Here is a 19671-nt window from a genome sequence, read left to right on the forward strand (position 1 = left end):
TCTCACGAAACCCATGTAAAAATAAGGACAGTTCAACTCATAAAAAGATATAAAGTGAATCCACGAATAGAAAATAAAATTCACCATTAGACAAACATGAAACTTTTATTGAAGATTTAAACTACGGTCGGCTTTATGGTATGGTCTTCACCTTAATTTATAATTCATGTGTAGTCACGTTCTAGAAAACACGCATTAGTTTGAAACATGCAATTTTCCATTTAACAACCCTCTAAAATACACAAACATGCATCACTATTAGCATATGTAGTTGGTATGAAGTTCTAAGTGACTTTATAAATTGCCAAATACTTGGTTCTTCGCATAGGTAGAACGGGCATGTGATACAAGTTACAGGCAAGGTTTCATATCTGTCCAATCAGAGATCATGTTTTCAGTTTAATACACGTTATATCATTATTTAGCAAAAGCAAATGTAAGCGGTAAATAAAAACATGGCTAAAATAAAAGGAAAAGAAGTGGAAAAGGCGAAATGCCGAACGGAAAAGGGAGCATACGTAAGACATTCTTCACGTTTTTGTTCAGAGACACTTTTGCCACATACCTTAAATCAAATAAATCAAAACTATTTGAAATAGGCCATTGATTAAAAGAATTAAAAATATTAGGGTAACTTTTCAGAAATGAAATGGTGTTTCTTGTCTAAAGTTTAAAAAAAGGATATTCATCTTACCGGACTTACTGTTGATTCTCTATTTTGGTTTAAACCCATGCACATAACTTGATAGGCAGTGTCAACTTTGAAGGAATATATCTATAGGATACACAAGTTACATGTCGCTGATGATAAGTAAGCATTGATTTTTTGGGAGTAAGTATTAAAGCATCTGTTCTAAATGTTATTGCAAAAAAAAAAACGGATGAAATGACCCTCTGTTGAACTACTTATCAAGGCAGGATACATGCATTATGTGGGCTGTTATATTTTTCCCTATTTTTTCGCCACCGATACTCAATTCACTACAAAATATACAACTTAAAAAATGTTTTCCAATGTCTATATAAGAGATTATGGTGCATGTTGTTCAAATGAATAATGGCTATTCATAAAACTAAAAATTAAGAAAGCGATAATGCAAGCAATAGTTATCTATAATGTCTGTCTATCATTTATACTTGTTTTCATGTAATTGAGTGATGTGATCAAGTAATATAGGTTTATTTCAACATACCATAATCATATTTAACAATCATCACTTCAAAGAAACATAGTTTTGTTAACATGTACTTTTCACATTGCAGGGATAGGGTAATTATTCAAGTAGATCGTTCTGTATTGTATTAATGTTATTTTAATCCCAAGAGATGATTATACAACACAATGTTTGAAGATTTGATATATAATATTCTAAAGTTAATTAAGCGACCACCGAAGATAAATTCATTCCTGCTATTTATACTGAGCAATGGCATTCTTTCGTATCATTACCAGGAATATATATTTCTTTTTATTCATAGTTTAAGGTACATTTTCATTTTTTTTAGTTTTAAGCACTGCTGAGAAATAATAATTTTCAAAATGTGCATATGGTGCATACAATTATTTTCGTAATCTGGAAATTTTGTATTGATATAACTATGCGAATGTTATTACATGAAACGTTTGATAAATGTCGGTACAGATTTGTATATGCAAAATAGTTAAAAATCTGATCAATCTCTTTAGTGGAATAATTTTTTTTCTTCAAAACTATATTCTGAAGATAAGAAAAAATGGACATAACAAACTTCAATGTTATCTTAACCTCATACTGATTAATTTAACCTTTTGATGCTTGATAAACATTGGATGGAAAAAACTATCGTTTAAAGTTTCTGCGTAAAATGGGTAACCTCAATGCTGTTCATACTAAACAGTGACCAGATCGTTAGCTTTAGTTTTTGTCCGTTTTTGAACTATTTAGTATTAAACAAATATTGCAAATCAAACAATATAAATCATATAAAGTACTGAAAGAGGTTATTGATTCCAAGTGATAAAGATTTTATAGGATTTGATATTTTCAATTTTTCAACCAACTAACGTTACAACTGATTAAGATCCCGTTCTCTCTTTAACTCCGTTCACACGACAAAACAAAATCAAATTCGACAACAATCATGACCGGTTCGCATTCAAAATAGTCCGGAATAATACCATTAACGGTACCAATTTTTAACTGCACCAGATACGCATTTCAACAAATAATGTCTCTTTATTGATGCTCGAGGAAAAATAATTGAAAGTCCAAAACCTAATACCAACGTTCAAGAGCTAATACAAAACAAAAAGATTACATGCGTATTTGTGAATCCGGGGTCAGACCATTTTAGATAGGTTGTCTGACATCCGATTTCAACAAACATCGGATTTGAGTCTAGAATAAATATACGTGTGAACCCAAATGCATTATCTAATCCGGAATATATCAGCTCAAAAGGCTTTTGTTTACATTTTTGGCACCAGAAAATCACGTGCATGCATAAATATTTATTTCACTCGTATATACATGTGGAATTTATAGATATACAGAATGACAATTACACATTACAGAACCGCTTGTGAACGCAAACTAAATTTGAATCCGATAGGATAATTTCAGGTATACATATTCGATTTGTTAACAGGGCATTTTTTTTACTTTTTTACATGAAATGACCGTTTGACCTATTGTGTGCGTGCATTAAGTATGAATGGAGATATTTATTATTCGATGCTTAAATAAGATTAGAATATGCTTGTGAAACCTTACTTTTTTCTATAGTAGCCTTTATGTGCAGTGTTTGAAATAAACATCTGGGAAATTTAATTAAATTGCTTCACATAATAATTTGCAACTTTGGAGTATCGTGTTTCGTACAAAAGACTTTGGTAATTTTTCGTTTTCCCATTTGAAAAAATCCCACTTATGTTGGGTCTTTCCTTACATTTTGTTATAGATTCAGACATTTTTTTTTCTCAGCCAATACAGCATGAGCTGTTGGTCCAAATCTGTAATATTCCCTATTGAAATTATACACCAAATAATATTTATGAATGCATACATATGTCAATCAGTTTCTGTGGTTGCTGACGATCATGCAGAATCTAACCACTCTGTTCTTTTCTAATTCTTAGTTAAAAAACAAAAGCGATAATATATATTGCCAATTACATTGGTATTTTACAGAGAATGACTGCGTATGCATCCTTTACAAACTTCATAACCGGTAGTCATCACAAGTACACTTCAATTCATAATGATTGTAATAAGCTTTTTTCTCATGCATTTTTGATACTTATGATGTCAACACTTAATCCGGGGCATTTTTCTGAAGATAAATATTGTATAATGACTTATTTGTCAATTTATCAAACTTCCCAATCTATTTTATATCCGGGTTTTTAAACATCAGACCTCCTACAGTATCCTTTTGTAAAGAGTGGCCATATCCGAAAGATTACTTTTGACTATTGAAACAGGAGGAGTCGAGTAAAAAACCTAATAAACACATTTTTATTACGCCATAATTGTTTGCTTCAAAGTTCAAAATTAAGTTGAATACAGAAGTCGGTTGTATAAAAGGAATTAAGCATTTATTTTCCTTAATTTCAATTGAAATTATGTCATATAACAAAATGTTTAGAGAACATGTTTTTTTCCTTCTTTCTAAAACTTTAAAAATCGGGAATGGTTTTGGTTTATCAGCAGTAAATATGGGCTGCTATATGCATCTATATGCACTGAAAAAAATTAGCATTTCAGTTTTTATCATATGATAGGCAATCTTTGAAGTTAACACAAGACTTTTTGAGGAAGTTTTTTCGGGCTTGGGGATTAACAATCAACGCAACCAAGTATATTGATACGACTTAACCGACTCATATAATTGTACTTCAACAAATTCATAAAGTCAATTGCATGTAATGATAATGAATTAAACCAACCACATTTGGAGTAGTCCTGAGTTAGCTAAATATCCAAAAACAAAAGGTTGGTTTGTTATGTTGGATGCTTGTTTCTCAATGCTGTAAATGATTCATTGCTATGTTAAGTTTAATATCAATTCGTTTCCAATTATTTCATTTGTAGTTTTCCATTCTATATTTGTCGAAAAATATTTTTACTTTGCAGTGACAAGTTGTACAATGAGTCAAATGAAACTCACTTGGAAACGTTTCACAAATTCTTAAGTAGTTATTGAATGGGTTAACTGCATGGTGTGATGTTGAATAGGCTAACTGGTGTGAAGCTTAATATAGGTGAACCGGCGTGATGTTGAATAGGTTAAACCGGTGTGATGATTAGGTCAATTGGTGTGATGTTGAATGAACACTTGCTTGATTAGTCCATGGAAGTAGAATGTCAATATAATTAACTTCCATGATTAGTGAAGGCAAATGTGAAGCCTTCTCTTTACAAAACATTATCTCTTTGGCTAATAAATTATATAGTTATGTTTTAACTGCTGTCTCCCTTTCTGCTTTAATTGCGTCTTTAGAATAAATGATCGTTCTGCATACGTTTAGCAGTACTTTTCTTTTTACTTAAATTGTGATGTGTTGAGCGTATTGTTTTTTTATAAGTTTTGTTTTAAAGAATACAAATTTAAGTCATTGCACAGTCTCTGTAAAAAACAATTATCCAATACAACAGTCGTCTGCATATCCGTGTTAATTATAATAACTTATCTATCAATTATTCAAATTGTCTTCATATGTTTCTCAGCCTATTTTTGGTTTTAATTGTTTTATTTCTGATAGCGCGTTTTACAACTTATAAATCTCCGTTGTCTTAAATGGAAGCTTGATTGTGTATAATTTTCACATTAAAATGGGCTAAGAATAATTTCAATAAGACCATGCTATATAAAAAAATAAATAAATAAAAAGATAGAGTGATAAGTTAATTAATTAATTAATCATTATATATATATATTTTAAAATTATTAATTAATTAAATAATTAAAACAATTAAAAAAAATATATATAAAATGATTGTAAATTGTCTCTGAATTGATTACTTTAAAGTACGATACATTGCAGAAACGTTGTCTGTTTTTTTTTTTATATTTGACAAGAAATATAAATACGTTGATTAAATCGTTAACCATATCATTGTTACTGATGTGTAAACATTGCTTCCCTATAACATCAGTTTTGTTGATGTATAGGGATTTTGTTTTGATGGTTGATCTTCTGTATAGTATCTGTTGATTTCACTCAAAATTTGGGCCAATTAAAGTAAAAATTTAGGATAATGCTTGTCTATAATTGACCTCAAAATGTCTTTTTTTTAAATTCTGTTGTTAATGTTCTGGCTCCTCCCCTTTTGTTTTTATTAGTGCGCTGTCTCATCCCTCAACCCCTTCGTTTTGTTGGTGTGCTGTCTCATTGATATTTATGCCTTATCTCATTTCATCCATTGTTTTATTTATATTGTAATATACCAATTTAAAAAATATCTGCGAATACGATTTGCCTAACGATTTCAACCTTCCATGGTTTTAATCAGGCTTTCTGGAACATACATGTCCGTTTTTGCTTATTCTCTTTTGTGCGTCTTTTTCCGTAGGGGTCAGATATTAGTGGTTGGTTTGGTAAGTTTTACTAATACACTTGGTAATAGCTGCAATTCTTAATGTATTATTTTGTTTTACAAAAACTGTCTAGAACGAGTATATCTCCTCGAGTTCTCGAAAAAAGAAGTTTGTTCGGTCCGTATTCTTGGTAAATGGAAAAGGGTGCAAAATATAACATAGAGGATGCCTTTACCTATATATTGAACAAAAGAAAATTAGCCAGTTATAAGATGATTAGTTATTATAATGTGTTCGTATATATGTAAAAAACGACAGGTTCAACAAACAATTGTTAGGAAGTAGTAGACACATTTATTTACGTAAAGAAAAAAAAATGTAAGTAAATGTCACCAATAAAGGTAAATGCTGAGTTTTGCAAAAACAATATAGGAAATAATCAATGTAAATTAAGCATTGGTACAGTAATGAGGAAATGGATATTTCCGATAGTGTCTATAGTATCTCATGGCCAAGAGGACTTATCTTATATTTATGTGTGTATTTATATATATTATCTGTCAATGTCAAATTTTAGATGTAGACACAATGTATTGCACGAACAAGAAAATATTGACATTAGCTTTGTATTGATTGCTGAAAGTCTAATCCTCAAATAATAAGAGATACTTATCCAGTGCTGCACTTGTAACACTATTTATGATTTATCGTCTAATTAATTATGTGGTAACTATGAATTCATATTTGATATAATGTGTGATTGTATGCTACCGAATACGAATGCCAAAAGAAAAAAAAAAACGTTTGTTGCGTGTTTGATTCACGATTATTTTACGTTTCATGACATATACTATATATATAGTAGTAAAAACTTTAAGTAATTATGTTTTTTTTTTTCTCTTTTCAGTTTGCAAGACCTGTATTGTACGATATTTAGATAGTAGCAAGTTTTGTCCAATATGTGACGTTCAAGTTCATAAAACAAAACCACTTGTTAATATTAGGTTTGTATATTATTCAAATATGCATTTGAGAAAATTATTTGCATTGACAATTTAATAACTTTTCTCGACCCATCCATATTTATACATATGCATCATGTTTGGTGATATGGTGAAGTATAAATACGAGACGGTGCATAAAGGTACGTTCTTTGGCTTATACGACCCTGTACATTCACCAAAAATTAAAATGTGTATAGTAACATTATTAATGGTATGTATATTTTAATATTCATTTATACAATTTTTGTTTACTTCTGAATTTAGACTTACTTAATAGTTTAGGCTTTTTGTCACATTTGTATTGAATTGTCTTAAAGAAGATTTGTCAAATTAGAGAAAAAAGTCTTATTTTCAGAGGTGTCTTGGATAGTTTTTAAACAATTCAATGAAAGTACTGTTTTTGTTGCTATGGGAGAATAGAACAATGTGACGACACCCCTTCCCAAACAGAACTTTTGATATTTGGAACGTTCATCACGAGGATGCTTTTTATTATTAGTTCACATAAAATGTTCTGGTTTATATAGTTAAATTGATGAAAATAAATAAGTCACCATATCACGTTATCGTTCGATTTCGTGTTCTGACAGATGACATTGGGGGAACTTTACTATATACAACTCTCATTCTTATAAACCTTTCGGATATATAAAATTAAATAAATAAAAAGAATACTATTATAAAGGAGATTAAGAATAAAATACAATTATATAGTTTTCGTCAAAGGTAGATCCACTAATTGTAAAAAGGTTAAAACAATGAAACGTAAAACGGAAGTCAATTTAATTGTTTTTGAAAGTTTTTGCTCTTGTATATTTGGTTGTACCAGTTCTTTATTTTCTTCTATAGCTTGATTAGAAATAGTGGTTAAACTTGTCAGTTTGGAAATCCATCTTAACGCCTATTTATATTTATAAATCCAATCAATAGCATTATGTTACACGTTTTACAAACTAATTACTTCTGCTATCCATGCCACAAGTCATAAAAGTGCCTTATACAACATTTGTGTAATACCCAGCACACACTAAACCTAATTTGAGATCGAAAAATATACGCATATACTAATATTTACATCGAAATTGAATCCATTTGTGTTCGCTTTTTTAAGTTGTGTGCATGTGGAATACGTATTCAAATTCCCATAATGGTATTGATAGTTTGAATGTTCTCTCCTATTCATGTATTCAGTGTATTGTTATACATTCAGTGATTGAAAAGGCGTGTGAGAATGCTCGAAAAGTGACTTGAACACGTGCTGTAATCACCAACCGTTATGTGCACATGCATTGAACATTGGCACGCACTTGCTATTTGATGTCAAATTAGTTTTAGAAGACGAAGCTTGGTGTTCTCTAATGTAACATGTATTGATGTAAATCTAAGAAATCCTCTTATCGATTGGATTTATTATTAGCGATGATTACTTCTTTTGGTTAAATTTAATATCCATTATATTTATGAATCTGTACTTGCTTGGATAAAATAAATGATTATTTTAGTGATAAGTGTGTTTAAATAAAAAGATTTTTGTTCATATTATAGACTGTATAAGATTATAATAAATAACGTGTTTAAAGATATAAGTAATATTATTAAAAATGATAACCTTTTCAAACGTGTAATTCAACTGTTATACGTAATGCACGTATATATTTGACACAGATATACGAAATGTACGTATGTATATTTGACACAGATATACGTAACGCACGTATATATTTGACACAGATATACGTAATATACGTATGTATATTTGACACAGATATACGTAACGCACGTATATATTTGACACAGATATACGTAATGTACGTATGTATATTTGACACAGATATGCGTAACGCACGTAAATATTTGACACAGATATACGTAATGTACGTATGGATTTGACACAAATATACGTACTGTACGTATGGGTTCCGCGTTTTTCCATTCGTTTGATAAGGAATGGCTTTTTCATTTGTTTTATATATATGATATTTACATGCCGTATAATATGATATTTACGTGTATGTTATATGATATTTACATTTGTATATTACGTGTCGTAGGTATTTAGTTTAATTATTAAAATCGTGTGCAAATGTAAAATAGTCTTAAGTAATGCTTATAAATACTTGTTCTTTTTATGTGTTCTTATTTATCTTGTTGTTTTTTCTCCATTTGACTTAAAAAAATGTTCCGTAAGTTTTTTTTTTATTTCCTCAGAATGTCGCTTCCATTAGATTTCGTTGATTTTTACATGAAAGGGATGGTATTTATCATACATGCATACAGAAATCATTTGTATACAAAATTCCAGCTTATTCTTTGATGTTGTGGAATATCTGGTAGAGTCCCCCATCTTCCTTATTCGGGAGAAAATCCGATAATATTGGCAACTAAAATTGCTCTGTCACTTAATTGTAATCTGTTTGGAGTGGATTGATATGAATTATACATGCGGCGTTCAAAAATGGCAGGAAATTTATTCATTGATTTTTCCACGTCGACAAAAATTGAATGAAAGTGCTATGTGCACGATACCACTGGTTATAATAGGGTTATTTTACGAGCAAATCCTTACAACGATGGACCATTAGCATATTTTATTATATTATAAATAATGAGATATTCAGTTTCTTTGTCATAATAATAAAGTACTTGTCTACATGACGAGAAAAAGAGACGTATGTGTTCACAAAGAGGGGTACTCTATAATGTCCGAAATTTAAAAAAGCTTGTTAAATTATTTTATATCAAGATAACATGATATAACAAAATTAATGTATATGGGACCTATTTGATAATAGTGTCTAAAATCTGTCCAAAGAAGTGTCATATATATATATACCACATCTTAAGGTCATCTATAACAGACTCAACCGTAAGGCATGTCAAACTATATTTTTGGTTTCGCTAAGATGGTATTTTGATAGACATGAATAGATAAGGATAAAGAAATAGATTTTTTTATCAAAAAATGTTTGTTATATGTTTTATTTATCAATCGCATCATTGTCCACCTTTCCTTTCATAGTCCAAACATATTTGTTTAGTTAAATTCATTGTTCATGTTTTGTTTTTTGCGATAACGATCATATATATATATATATATACACATATCTATTATCAATGCGAGCAATATATAGTTATACTCTTGTTTTCTTTAGAACTTGTATCAAAATGTTGTCACATTATTGTATATACACAACCTTTTCCTTATGAATGTTTGCTATTTTGTTTTTTAATTTGTTTTGGTTTGAAGTTCTTATTTCCTAAGATCATCTTGAGATGTGTAGTATACTGATTGGTATTTTAGTCTGGGAAAACATGATTTTATTAGTTGAAATTGTCTTTGACGGCCTTTTATAGCCGACTAACGGTATGGGGTTTTCTCATTGTTGAAGGCCGTACGGTTGCCTATATTTGATTACATCCACTTCATTTGAACTTTGGTGGATAGTTGTCTCATTGGCAATCATACCACATCTCCTTATTTTTATTTTGAACTATAACTTCCAGTATAAATTCGAGTACTCTTAGGTCGGTAGTGTGTCTCAAAATGTCTTTATGTTAGTTGTTTGTCCTCGTCCCGATCTAAAGTTTATGTTCGATCTTTTATGGCTTACTATACGGTATGGGTTTTGCTCATTGTTGTAGACCGTACGGTGACCTGTAGTTGTTTTTACATCCTCATCCTTAGGTCTCTGGTGGATAATGTATAATTGGCAATCAAACACATCTCCTTATATTTACATTGAGTCTCTTGTCTCGTTATTCAAACTGCGAGGAAGAATTGAAGGATACATTTGTAATGTTGCAAATTATAATTATTCAATAACTCTATCTAATAACTATAATATTTTATTAGACAGCCATAAGACAAAATTAAGTTTTATTTCTTATTCACTTTTATAAAACCAGCTATTGAATGCTTTACCTTGCATACACTATGTAGCAATTATCAATAAATAATATATATATGCAATATCACTCGTGCATTTCGCCTATGATACTGTCTTGATATGCTTTAAGGCATAAATTCCAACAATTAAAGATCTCTAAGCAATCTTCAAACCAAGGAACCAATAACAGCACAGTTCACCTATTTTGTATGTAGAAGCCCATACCAAGACGAATAAATGATGTCGAATAAACCTTACAAAGTTCATGACCAAAAACAACAGCACAGTTCACCTATTTTGTATGTAGAAGCCCATACCAAGACGAACAAATGATGTCGAATATACCTTACAAAGTTCATGACCAAAAACAGCTAGGAAATGTACACAATCAAAGAGTTGTAAATAATTGTTTTGTTACTTTTCAGAATGGACCATACTTTACAAGATATGGTGTACAAACTAGTGCCTAATCTATTTCATGGTAAGGTTCATTTACGTCTATAGATATAATGTTTTTATTTCAGTCCTAATAACAGGTTGTCAGATTAATTTGACATGTTAATTTTATTTTAATTGATAGAATTACAATGATCGTTTTATTTACATATCCACTACATTCATGCATCATATCAAACAACCGCGAAAAATCAGGCGTAACTGTATAAAAAACTATTGTCGCAGGGTTTCAACTAAATTTATCATGGAAACCCTGCGCAGACTTAGTTCATTTGCATTCATAATTATAATTTGCTAAACAAAAGATGCTTTTCATCTATAATGCGAAACCATTCATGTAGTGGCAATGATCAGAACGACCTTTTGTGCATGCATTTAAGTGGTTCTCAACAACACATTTATTTACACGCATTCATAAGGTTTTAACGTGTTTGTGTCAACAATTAAAGAGAACTGATGGATATTCATATATTTATGTGCAAGTACTGATGTTGTGTCATGGATAGATACCCAATATCCTTAGTTTTTATACGCCCGTTTACGGGACGTATTATGGTATACCGTTGTCCGTCTGTCCGTCCGTCGTCAACATGTCGGACATTAACTCAAAAAACGCTTTAACCAATTTGCATAAAACTTTGGTTAATTGTTTATATCTATTGACGTGAGCTCCCTTTCGTTTTTTATAAATTTTAGATTTTACGTTTCCGAGTTGTGGGGTTTTATTAATTAAAAAAGGGGGATTTTCCAGTTTTTGGACAATAACTCAAGAATGCTTTCACCAAGTTGCAAGAAATTGTGGTGAATTGTTTATATCTATTGGCATGAGCTCGCTTTCGATTTTTATATATTTTAGATTTTACGTTTCCGAGTAACAGGGTTTTATTCATATAAAAAGGGGGATTTTCCAGTTTTCGGACAAAAAATCAAAAATGCTTTCAGCAGTTCTTATGAAACTTTGATGAATTGTTTATATCTATTGATTTAAGCTCCGTTTAGAATTTATAAATTTCACATTTTACATTTCTGAGTTATGGGGTTTTCTTCATTAAAAAAGGGGGGATTTTCCAGTTTTCAGACAATAACTCAAAAATGCTGTCAGCAATTCTCATGAAACTTTGGTGAATTGTTTATATCTATTGATGTAAGCTCCCTTTACATTTTCATAAATTTCTAATATGACATTGAGAATTAATTGAACTTTAATTGTTTATAGTCTGACAACAGATTTACTAAGTATTGCGCAATAGCACAGTGTATTGCACAACAGCAAGAAATCTTTAATTGAATATAAATTCAATTCATATAACCAATTTCAAGTTCTTTGACTACATTTATTCAGAAACCTATAATATGTCAAACATTTAATACAATCCAAATTCAGACCTGTATCAAGCTTGAATATTGTGTCCATTTTTGTCCCAACTGTTCAGGATTGGACCTCTGCGGGCGTATCTAGCTGCGCTCAGCGAAGCAGTTTATTCTATTATAATGTTCATTGACTTAAATCTCAATTATTCAAACAGGAAAACTCTAGAAAAGAAATTGATTTGTATTCCGGTTGTAAACGCTTCTATGAGTATTACCTTCATATATTCCCTTTCCTGTTAATAATGAATATTGAATATAATATATAATTATACGTGTATTCCATAAAAGTCAGCTTATGCATAAGCTTCAGTGTCTCTGATTTTACATCAAGTATGTATGTTTTTTCCCTCAAGATTAATCTGGTATTTGATTATCAGTCAGATTAACAGAAAGTTATAGGATTTATCAAGAGTGATAATACCTTTTGTCTTATTTGAAAATGTTTGAATCGTTTATTATCGAACATCAAAAAGTTTACATGGGTGCTAGGCAGGAGACGATTACTCGGTTGACGCAGCCGGTCTCGCTGCGATTAGAGTTCATGGAATCTTTCAAGATTTTATCTCTTGATAAGTATATAATTTTCGATTTTTGAACATCAGTAAAATACCGAATCCTCTCACTTACATGGTTTTTAAACTGAATTGTATTCCTATGGTGTGTGCAAAAGACTTCTTTGAAAGGGGGTCGATAGTGAAACTTGTAAAGTAACATTTGTCATGCTGTACGCCAATGATGTCATAGCGGGTTACAAATATTCAAGTTAACTTCCAGTCCATTAGTTAAAATTTGTCATATTTTCTATTTCCACCAAGTGATGTGCAAGTCCTTAATTTGCATAAAATACAACTTGTATCTTGTGGAAAATAACTAACAGGAAAACAATTAATACCGCATCACATCAAACTACTGACACATTGCTCAAGTATAGAGAGATATTTTATTTCCAATTAGTATATAAAGTCGTGTATTTTTCATGTATAACGATGACTCTCTCAATAGAAAAAATTGCATTCCAAGAAGTGAACTTTCGGCCATTGTTGCCAGCTGTAGAAAATAACTTACAATATAACAGGCGGATTGATTTTCATCATCATTATTTCCTTTTTTTGTATTTACAATAATCAGGCTTTTTACACCTCTCATAAATGACAATGAAAATGTTAAATGGGCCTAAACCATATACTTTCATGCCGACTTGGGAATATATATTGCATTTTTCCGGTAGTAGTATTTTTAAAATGCGATACTCGAGATATCACAATGTGATACTCGAGATATCACAATTACAGAGGCCACAATAAAACGGTTCTTGAAATCTGAACACCAAAAAAATGGACTGTTCTCGTCTTAGTCATTGTATGTTTCTGTCCGATTAAGCAAGAAAAAAACGAACAGATAAATAGAATTAAATTTAAAAAAATGATATATATTAATTTATGAACGTGTGATACATGTAAATATTGAAAGACAAAGGTTATTCGAAGAGGCATCTGTTGGCAGTATACTCAAATAGCTCTTGACTGATTTGGACCAGAAAGATATGGTAGAGTTGATCCTTTCGACAAAGAAATTCCTGAAACGAACGATAAATTATGGCAATTCTTTGAATTTTACATATATTCACCAGAAACTATATATATCCATAGAAACTCTCTGAAATACGATGTCGGTATTCGTTATCTTAATTCAGAAATTTCTTATATATGCAAAACATTTAATTTCATTAAATAGCTCGTGACTGATTTGGACCAGAAAGTCAGTGTTTATATATTTTCCCTTAATGAAAGAAGTATTTTTAAAGACAAAAAGTTAATAAATAGGGGAAATAATATTTTCAATAATCAGAAACAGTTGCTTGTATTATTGTTACAGTGTATTCTGCAGTTGGATGAACATTCAAAATTTCTTATATCAAACAAAAAAGTCAAATATCAGTATCTACTGCAACAATGAAATTCACTTTAGGCTCGGGATTTAATACAAAAACCAATAAAGATTTAACGATATTCATTTGTATAACACTCTACCTGTGTTAAACATTTTTAGTTATTTTACTAGACTATACATATTATTTCAATACCCTTTATAGAAAAAAAATACAAAATGAAATTTTAAACTTGGTTAATATTTTATTTAAAGAAAAATTTGTCATAGATTTGGTATTATTTAGTATTATATGTAGTTACTTTTCCTCAAATTTATATGCCAGATGTTCATTTCTTTCCTCCATATTCCAATCTATATTATTCATTGCATTAACAGCTGAACGATATATTAACACACACGCGGATAGTTACTTTAACATATGTATTTTGTTTAATATATTATTAATGCAAAGCTGTAGGAATTTTTCGGTAATCATAGCTGACAGACGTACTTCTCGTGTGCCAAAATATTATTTATACTACAGCAATTTAACATCTTTTATGTAAATGAACACTAAAATATATCATATTGTGCGTGAAATGATGTGCGGTATTTAAAAATGCATAGATCCATTTACTAGTATATCTTACCCAACTATATCCCTAATTTGTGTATAATCATATATCTGATATATTTATTAGTATCTATATTCTTTTTGGCAAAAATGAAACAGCGATCATATATTGATTAATGTATATAAAGTATTAACGCGTATTATGCTGTTTTGCAGAGGAAATGAAAAGACGTCGAGAGTTTTATAAAGAAAACATCGACGAAGAAGGTTAGTATGAAAAGTGTTGGTTCTTGTGGTATAAAATATTCCTTCAATTGCTCTGATAATTGTCCTACAACCTTTAATATCTTTAAAGTATTACAACTGTAATAGCAAGTGAATCAAATTCATATTCACCTGACATTATATTGTATCGTGATAACTGTTAGAACAAAATATATGCAGCTCTCTTACTCGCACATACTGTAGCAAAACATGTGTATTTCACAACTGATGACGTCTCAGTGAAATTGTTTCTACCAATCATGAAGATCTTTGATCATATATTATTTTTTATCCGAATACTGCTTGAAGTATTTGATAATTTATTTTTAAAATGCAATATCCAAAACATAAGTGTTTGACTCGATGTCTTCGTTCTCGGACTTAATGGTTTAATTGTAAAAATTCATGGAATAAGTTTTTAAGTCTTACGAATGTGATACTTTCTTATTACGAAAACCGTCTGCAGTAGAGCAAATTATGCCATTTACATTTATAAGTATATTTTAAATTTATTACTCAAATTTTGCAGATAGTCCGGAAGGACCATGGCCAGAATATTACATAGATGATGATGGTGAAATACAACGAGAACGTGTCATCTTTTCTGATGACGAACAGATTAGTTTATCGCTTCAACTAAGTACCGAGTGAGTTTATAAAAGTATATGGTCACTAATTTCTATAGGTTGAAACAGTAATGTTCATTTCTATCAAGTTTCAGAATAAACTCGTAAAATATTGTTACATTTATTCCTTGTGCTTCAGCTAAACCTGTCTGGAACGTTTCCAAATCATTTACTTCTTTCAGACATTTCGTTTTTGTGTTTTAAGGGTGTTGATGTGCATAGCATTCAACACTCTCATACGTTCCTTATCACAAGTGCACCATATTAAATTTCATTCTACAGTAGTTAAAATGTGCATTATATCAGAAAAAGCTGCACAAGTTATCAAAAGCCTGTCATATTCTGTTAGTTTATAATCTATTTGCATTCCTTTCATCGTTAGTTTCTAAATTCAATAACAGTACTATCAAATTTCTTACAGCGGTAAACCACCCAAATCACCTGATAAAAGGGATCCCAAGAGTTCAACAGAGGTCAGTATGAACATAGGATTTAACGTACAAAATAATAATACACTATATCAACAATAGAAGCCCCCTTGATACCAGATTACGTTGTGTATAATTTGTTTGCCAGGTCATATCGATTAGAAGAGATTTGATTCTTACATATCGTAACAGATATCTATATAATATATTATATTATTTGACTTCACTGACATATTTGGATCTTTCTAGATACATTGTATCAAGCGATGGAAGCGGTTACTAATATTTACTATAAAAAGCGTTTCTTATTGTCGAAGTCAGATGGGAACTATTTTCTTTGATTTGATTTTTTATTCGTACAGCTTCATATGTTTAGGTTTAACTAATAAAATATGTTTTCTTTATCCTTGATTAATGAATACTATAAAATGTACACATTTTAAAATTTTATTTCATGGTAAAGACCCGTTTCTGACCAATTTTTGTTTCCGAGTTTTCTAAATCATTTAATATTTGCAGTGATTCACTGAATTCATTATAAGAAAGTATATAGTTCTATCAAACTCATAAAATGAATATTAGTAATAAATGTAGTATTTATATATACTAGTATATTTCAAATTTTAATTCCGCTGACATGCATCTAGTTTTGGGATTCGGAAGTCGTTTTTTTTTAAATGATGACTAGAAACTTGATAACCCAAACCAATGCAACATAAATATTTCAGTTCTTGAAATATAAATACTACATTATCATAAATTATACTAATATTTTTTTATGATAACATTTATAATAACTTTTACATGATACCTTGGTGCTTATAATTAAATTTAATAAAATAAAATAAAATAAAAAAAGTCCGTATACATTGGCCTGCATTATATTTTTTAAATTATTATAAATTATTTCAATTTTGGGTTGATAAAACGTTCAAATTCTTCCTTGATAAATGATTTCATAATTTAGTTGATAATGATTTTATTTGATAATGAATTAATTTGCCTTTTTTCTTTCCTTATCTCTCTTTAAATAAGCCTACGTCCCGGTAAAGTGATATTTTAACTTTTGATTCAAATGGAGTAGAGTTTAAAGTATGACAATCGATTACAACCAAAAGCGTCAATAAATTAAATAGTTAACCATCAGCTTAATGTAGGCCTTTGCATAATTACGAAAAATTGTTCATGTGTTGATAGAAACATAAATGGTGACAAGGCACAACCCGATCCATAAATCTGCGTCTAGGGTCATCAAGGTCAAGGTTGCGGTCTGATGACTCTATTGTTTCTTTGTTTATGCCGAACAAAAATCAACACAATTGTTTTTATGGTAAGATTTAACATGGTTATAGAGAAAAAGCTTTTTTTCAGTGCTTTGTTTTCACGTTTTTTTTTATAGATGACGGATTGTCGTTATTTGTTGTGTCCTGCTGCCGTAACCGTATCACATTTGAAGAAATTCATTCGCCTGAAATTCAATCTGTGTGACCGATATCAGGTATATATATATAAAGTAAATTATCCTAAACCAACCACGTGTAAATAACCTGTATTTCTTAAGGCATATGGAAGTATTCATAAAGTGTAATCAGGCTTTTAAAATTTATTTCTTGTGGTTTTCAAATATTAAGTTTATTGTCAGTTGTAAATTAAAAGATTAAGATTTGACAAGGATATTTTTGTAGTTATCAGATCTCCCCCATACATGTTTATTTCTATATGTCTGACCTATTTATAAGACAAAAATTTAAGGGTATTGTACTCTTATTTGTTTACAGTTTGATGGAAGTAAATATTGATGGAATATCTGGTCAATTGTTATTACAGGAGATTGACAATCATCATATTTAAAAAAAAATGAATTCCATCCTTTTAATTGTAATTTTGATAGGTATTATATACGTGGCAGTAGAAATACATATAAATCATAGTTGACGAAAAGGACGATGCAAAATTCTGTTCTTTAAATTTAATGGTACTTAGAAAGTAATGATATATCACTATTATGATACTCATCACACACAAACAGTACGTGCACTAATAAGTTCCTTGTAACTGAAAGAGAAATACTATATACATGTAAATAATTTGACGTATAGAAAACTTTTTTAAATACACAATAAATGTCAACGTATGCAGTTTCCATGAGTAGTTAGTTCTAAACTTAATATTGTTGGATAGCCAACATCAATATATTGTTTTTGTATATTTGAAGATCGATGTTTATCACTCGGATGAAATCCTTCAGGACCATTACACACTTATGGACATTGCGTACATCTACGCTTGGAGACGAGTAAGTAAAATTTTCCTTTAATTTGATATTTAGTAATAACATTGATTTATGCCAAAAGCCTAATCTTGTATGAAAGAAGATCCTCATTACGGATAATTTGATTCGTATTTGGTAACACATTTTATTCTCTGTAGAACATCAATATAATAAAAGAGAATCAAACATAAAATAAATTGTATCTTTTTTTATTATTGTGACACGTTAGCAGTTTTTGATGGCAATACATTTGAATCATTGCATCAGCAGATATAATTTTATTCATTTAAAATGTTCAAATTAATGTTTGAATTAAATTTTTTTATCGTTTACCGATGCGTTGACGACGCTAAGGGCGTTGATCAGAAAATTTCTTTTTTACCCCCTCAAATATCATTTTCTCATATTTTTGAGTTCATATCAAAATGTTCATGAAATGCCGTTACAATGAAAACAACTTTTGAGTAAACTGAAAAATACGTTTTTCGGCATGTTTCGCCGATTCTTAATGTGTCATTTGAACAAGGTGAGTACAAATCTGAGAATATCTGTCTCACATATGACCAGGAATCTGATGTTCAGTAGTTGTCGTTTGTTGATGTGGTTCATAAGTGTTTCTCGTTTTTTATATAGATTAGACCGTTGGTTTTCCCGTTTGAATGGTTTTACACTAGTAATTTTTGGGGCCCTTTATAGCTTGCTGTTCGCTGTGAGCCAAGGCTCCGTGTTGAAGACCGTACTTTGACCTATAATGGTTTACCTTTATAAATTTTGACTTGGATGGAGAGTTGTCTCATTGGCACTCATACCACATCTTCTTATATCTATATATTATGTAATTGTTGTAAACGCATTCGCGTCCCTTTTTCCTCGATTGTCACACGTACAACCGAATTTGTACTTACCATGAGCAACACGACGAGTGCCACATGTGGAGCAGGATCTGCTTACCACTTTGGAGCACCTGAGATTCCTCCGGTTTTTTGGTGGAGTTCGTGGATCTCAGTTGTTTAGCTTTGCAGTGTTTTGTAAACTGTTGTTAGTCTTTGACGTTTTTCGTTTTTGTCATGGTTTTGTTGGTTTCTCTTCGACTTTTCAATTTTGATTGTCCCTTTTGTATCTTTCGTCTTTTTTTAAAAGATTGGCTTTCCCATTTCATGTCAAAATACAAATTAATTTAAGGATGAATACCATTTAAATTTAATGTAATGCTATATGTTTTACCCCACAAATTCTTATCCTTTTTTCTTCAGTGGATGTGTTTGATCAGATCTGAACCGATTTTTGATAAACAAATTATAAATTAAAAATTTGAGAGCTTCTAAATATCGTATTGTCGCCAAAGAAGGATTTGAAAATTTTATCACTGCAATTTCAGTTAAGAAGTTTGAACTTCCGCC

At 30.3% G+C, this 19671-nt stretch overlaps 1 protein-coding gene across 1 annotated transcript in view; it reads left to right on the forward strand.

The window, feature by feature from the left end:
- The window catches only part of LOC127730437 (polycomb group protein Psc-like), a 45366-nt gene that overhangs the window by 21292 nt on the left and 4403 nt on the right, over nucleotides 1–19671 (forward strand). The window contains exons 3-9 of the mRNA XM_052238856.1: nucleotides 6428–6524; nucleotides 10837–10892; nucleotides 14898–14948; nucleotides 15475–15592; nucleotides 15993–16044; nucleotides 17399–17497; nucleotides 18215–18295. Coding sequence (XP_052094816.1) covers nucleotides 6428–6524; nucleotides 10837–10892; nucleotides 14898–14948; nucleotides 15475–15592; nucleotides 15993–16044; nucleotides 17399–17497; nucleotides 18215–18295 — 554 coding nt within the window. The remainder of the gene's footprint in view (nucleotides 1–6427; nucleotides 6525–10836; nucleotides 10893–14897; nucleotides 14949–15474; nucleotides 15593–15992; nucleotides 16045–17398; nucleotides 17498–18214; nucleotides 18296–19671) is intronic.

Source organism: Mytilus californianus, unplaced genomic scaffold (assembly GCF_021869535.1).
Source record: "Mytilus californianus isolate M0D057914Y unplaced genomic scaffold, xbMytCali1.0.p SCAF_2, whole genome shotgun sequence".
Lineage (NCBI taxonomy): Eukaryota > Metazoa > Mollusca > Bivalvia > Mytilida > Mytilidae > Mytilus > Mytilus californianus.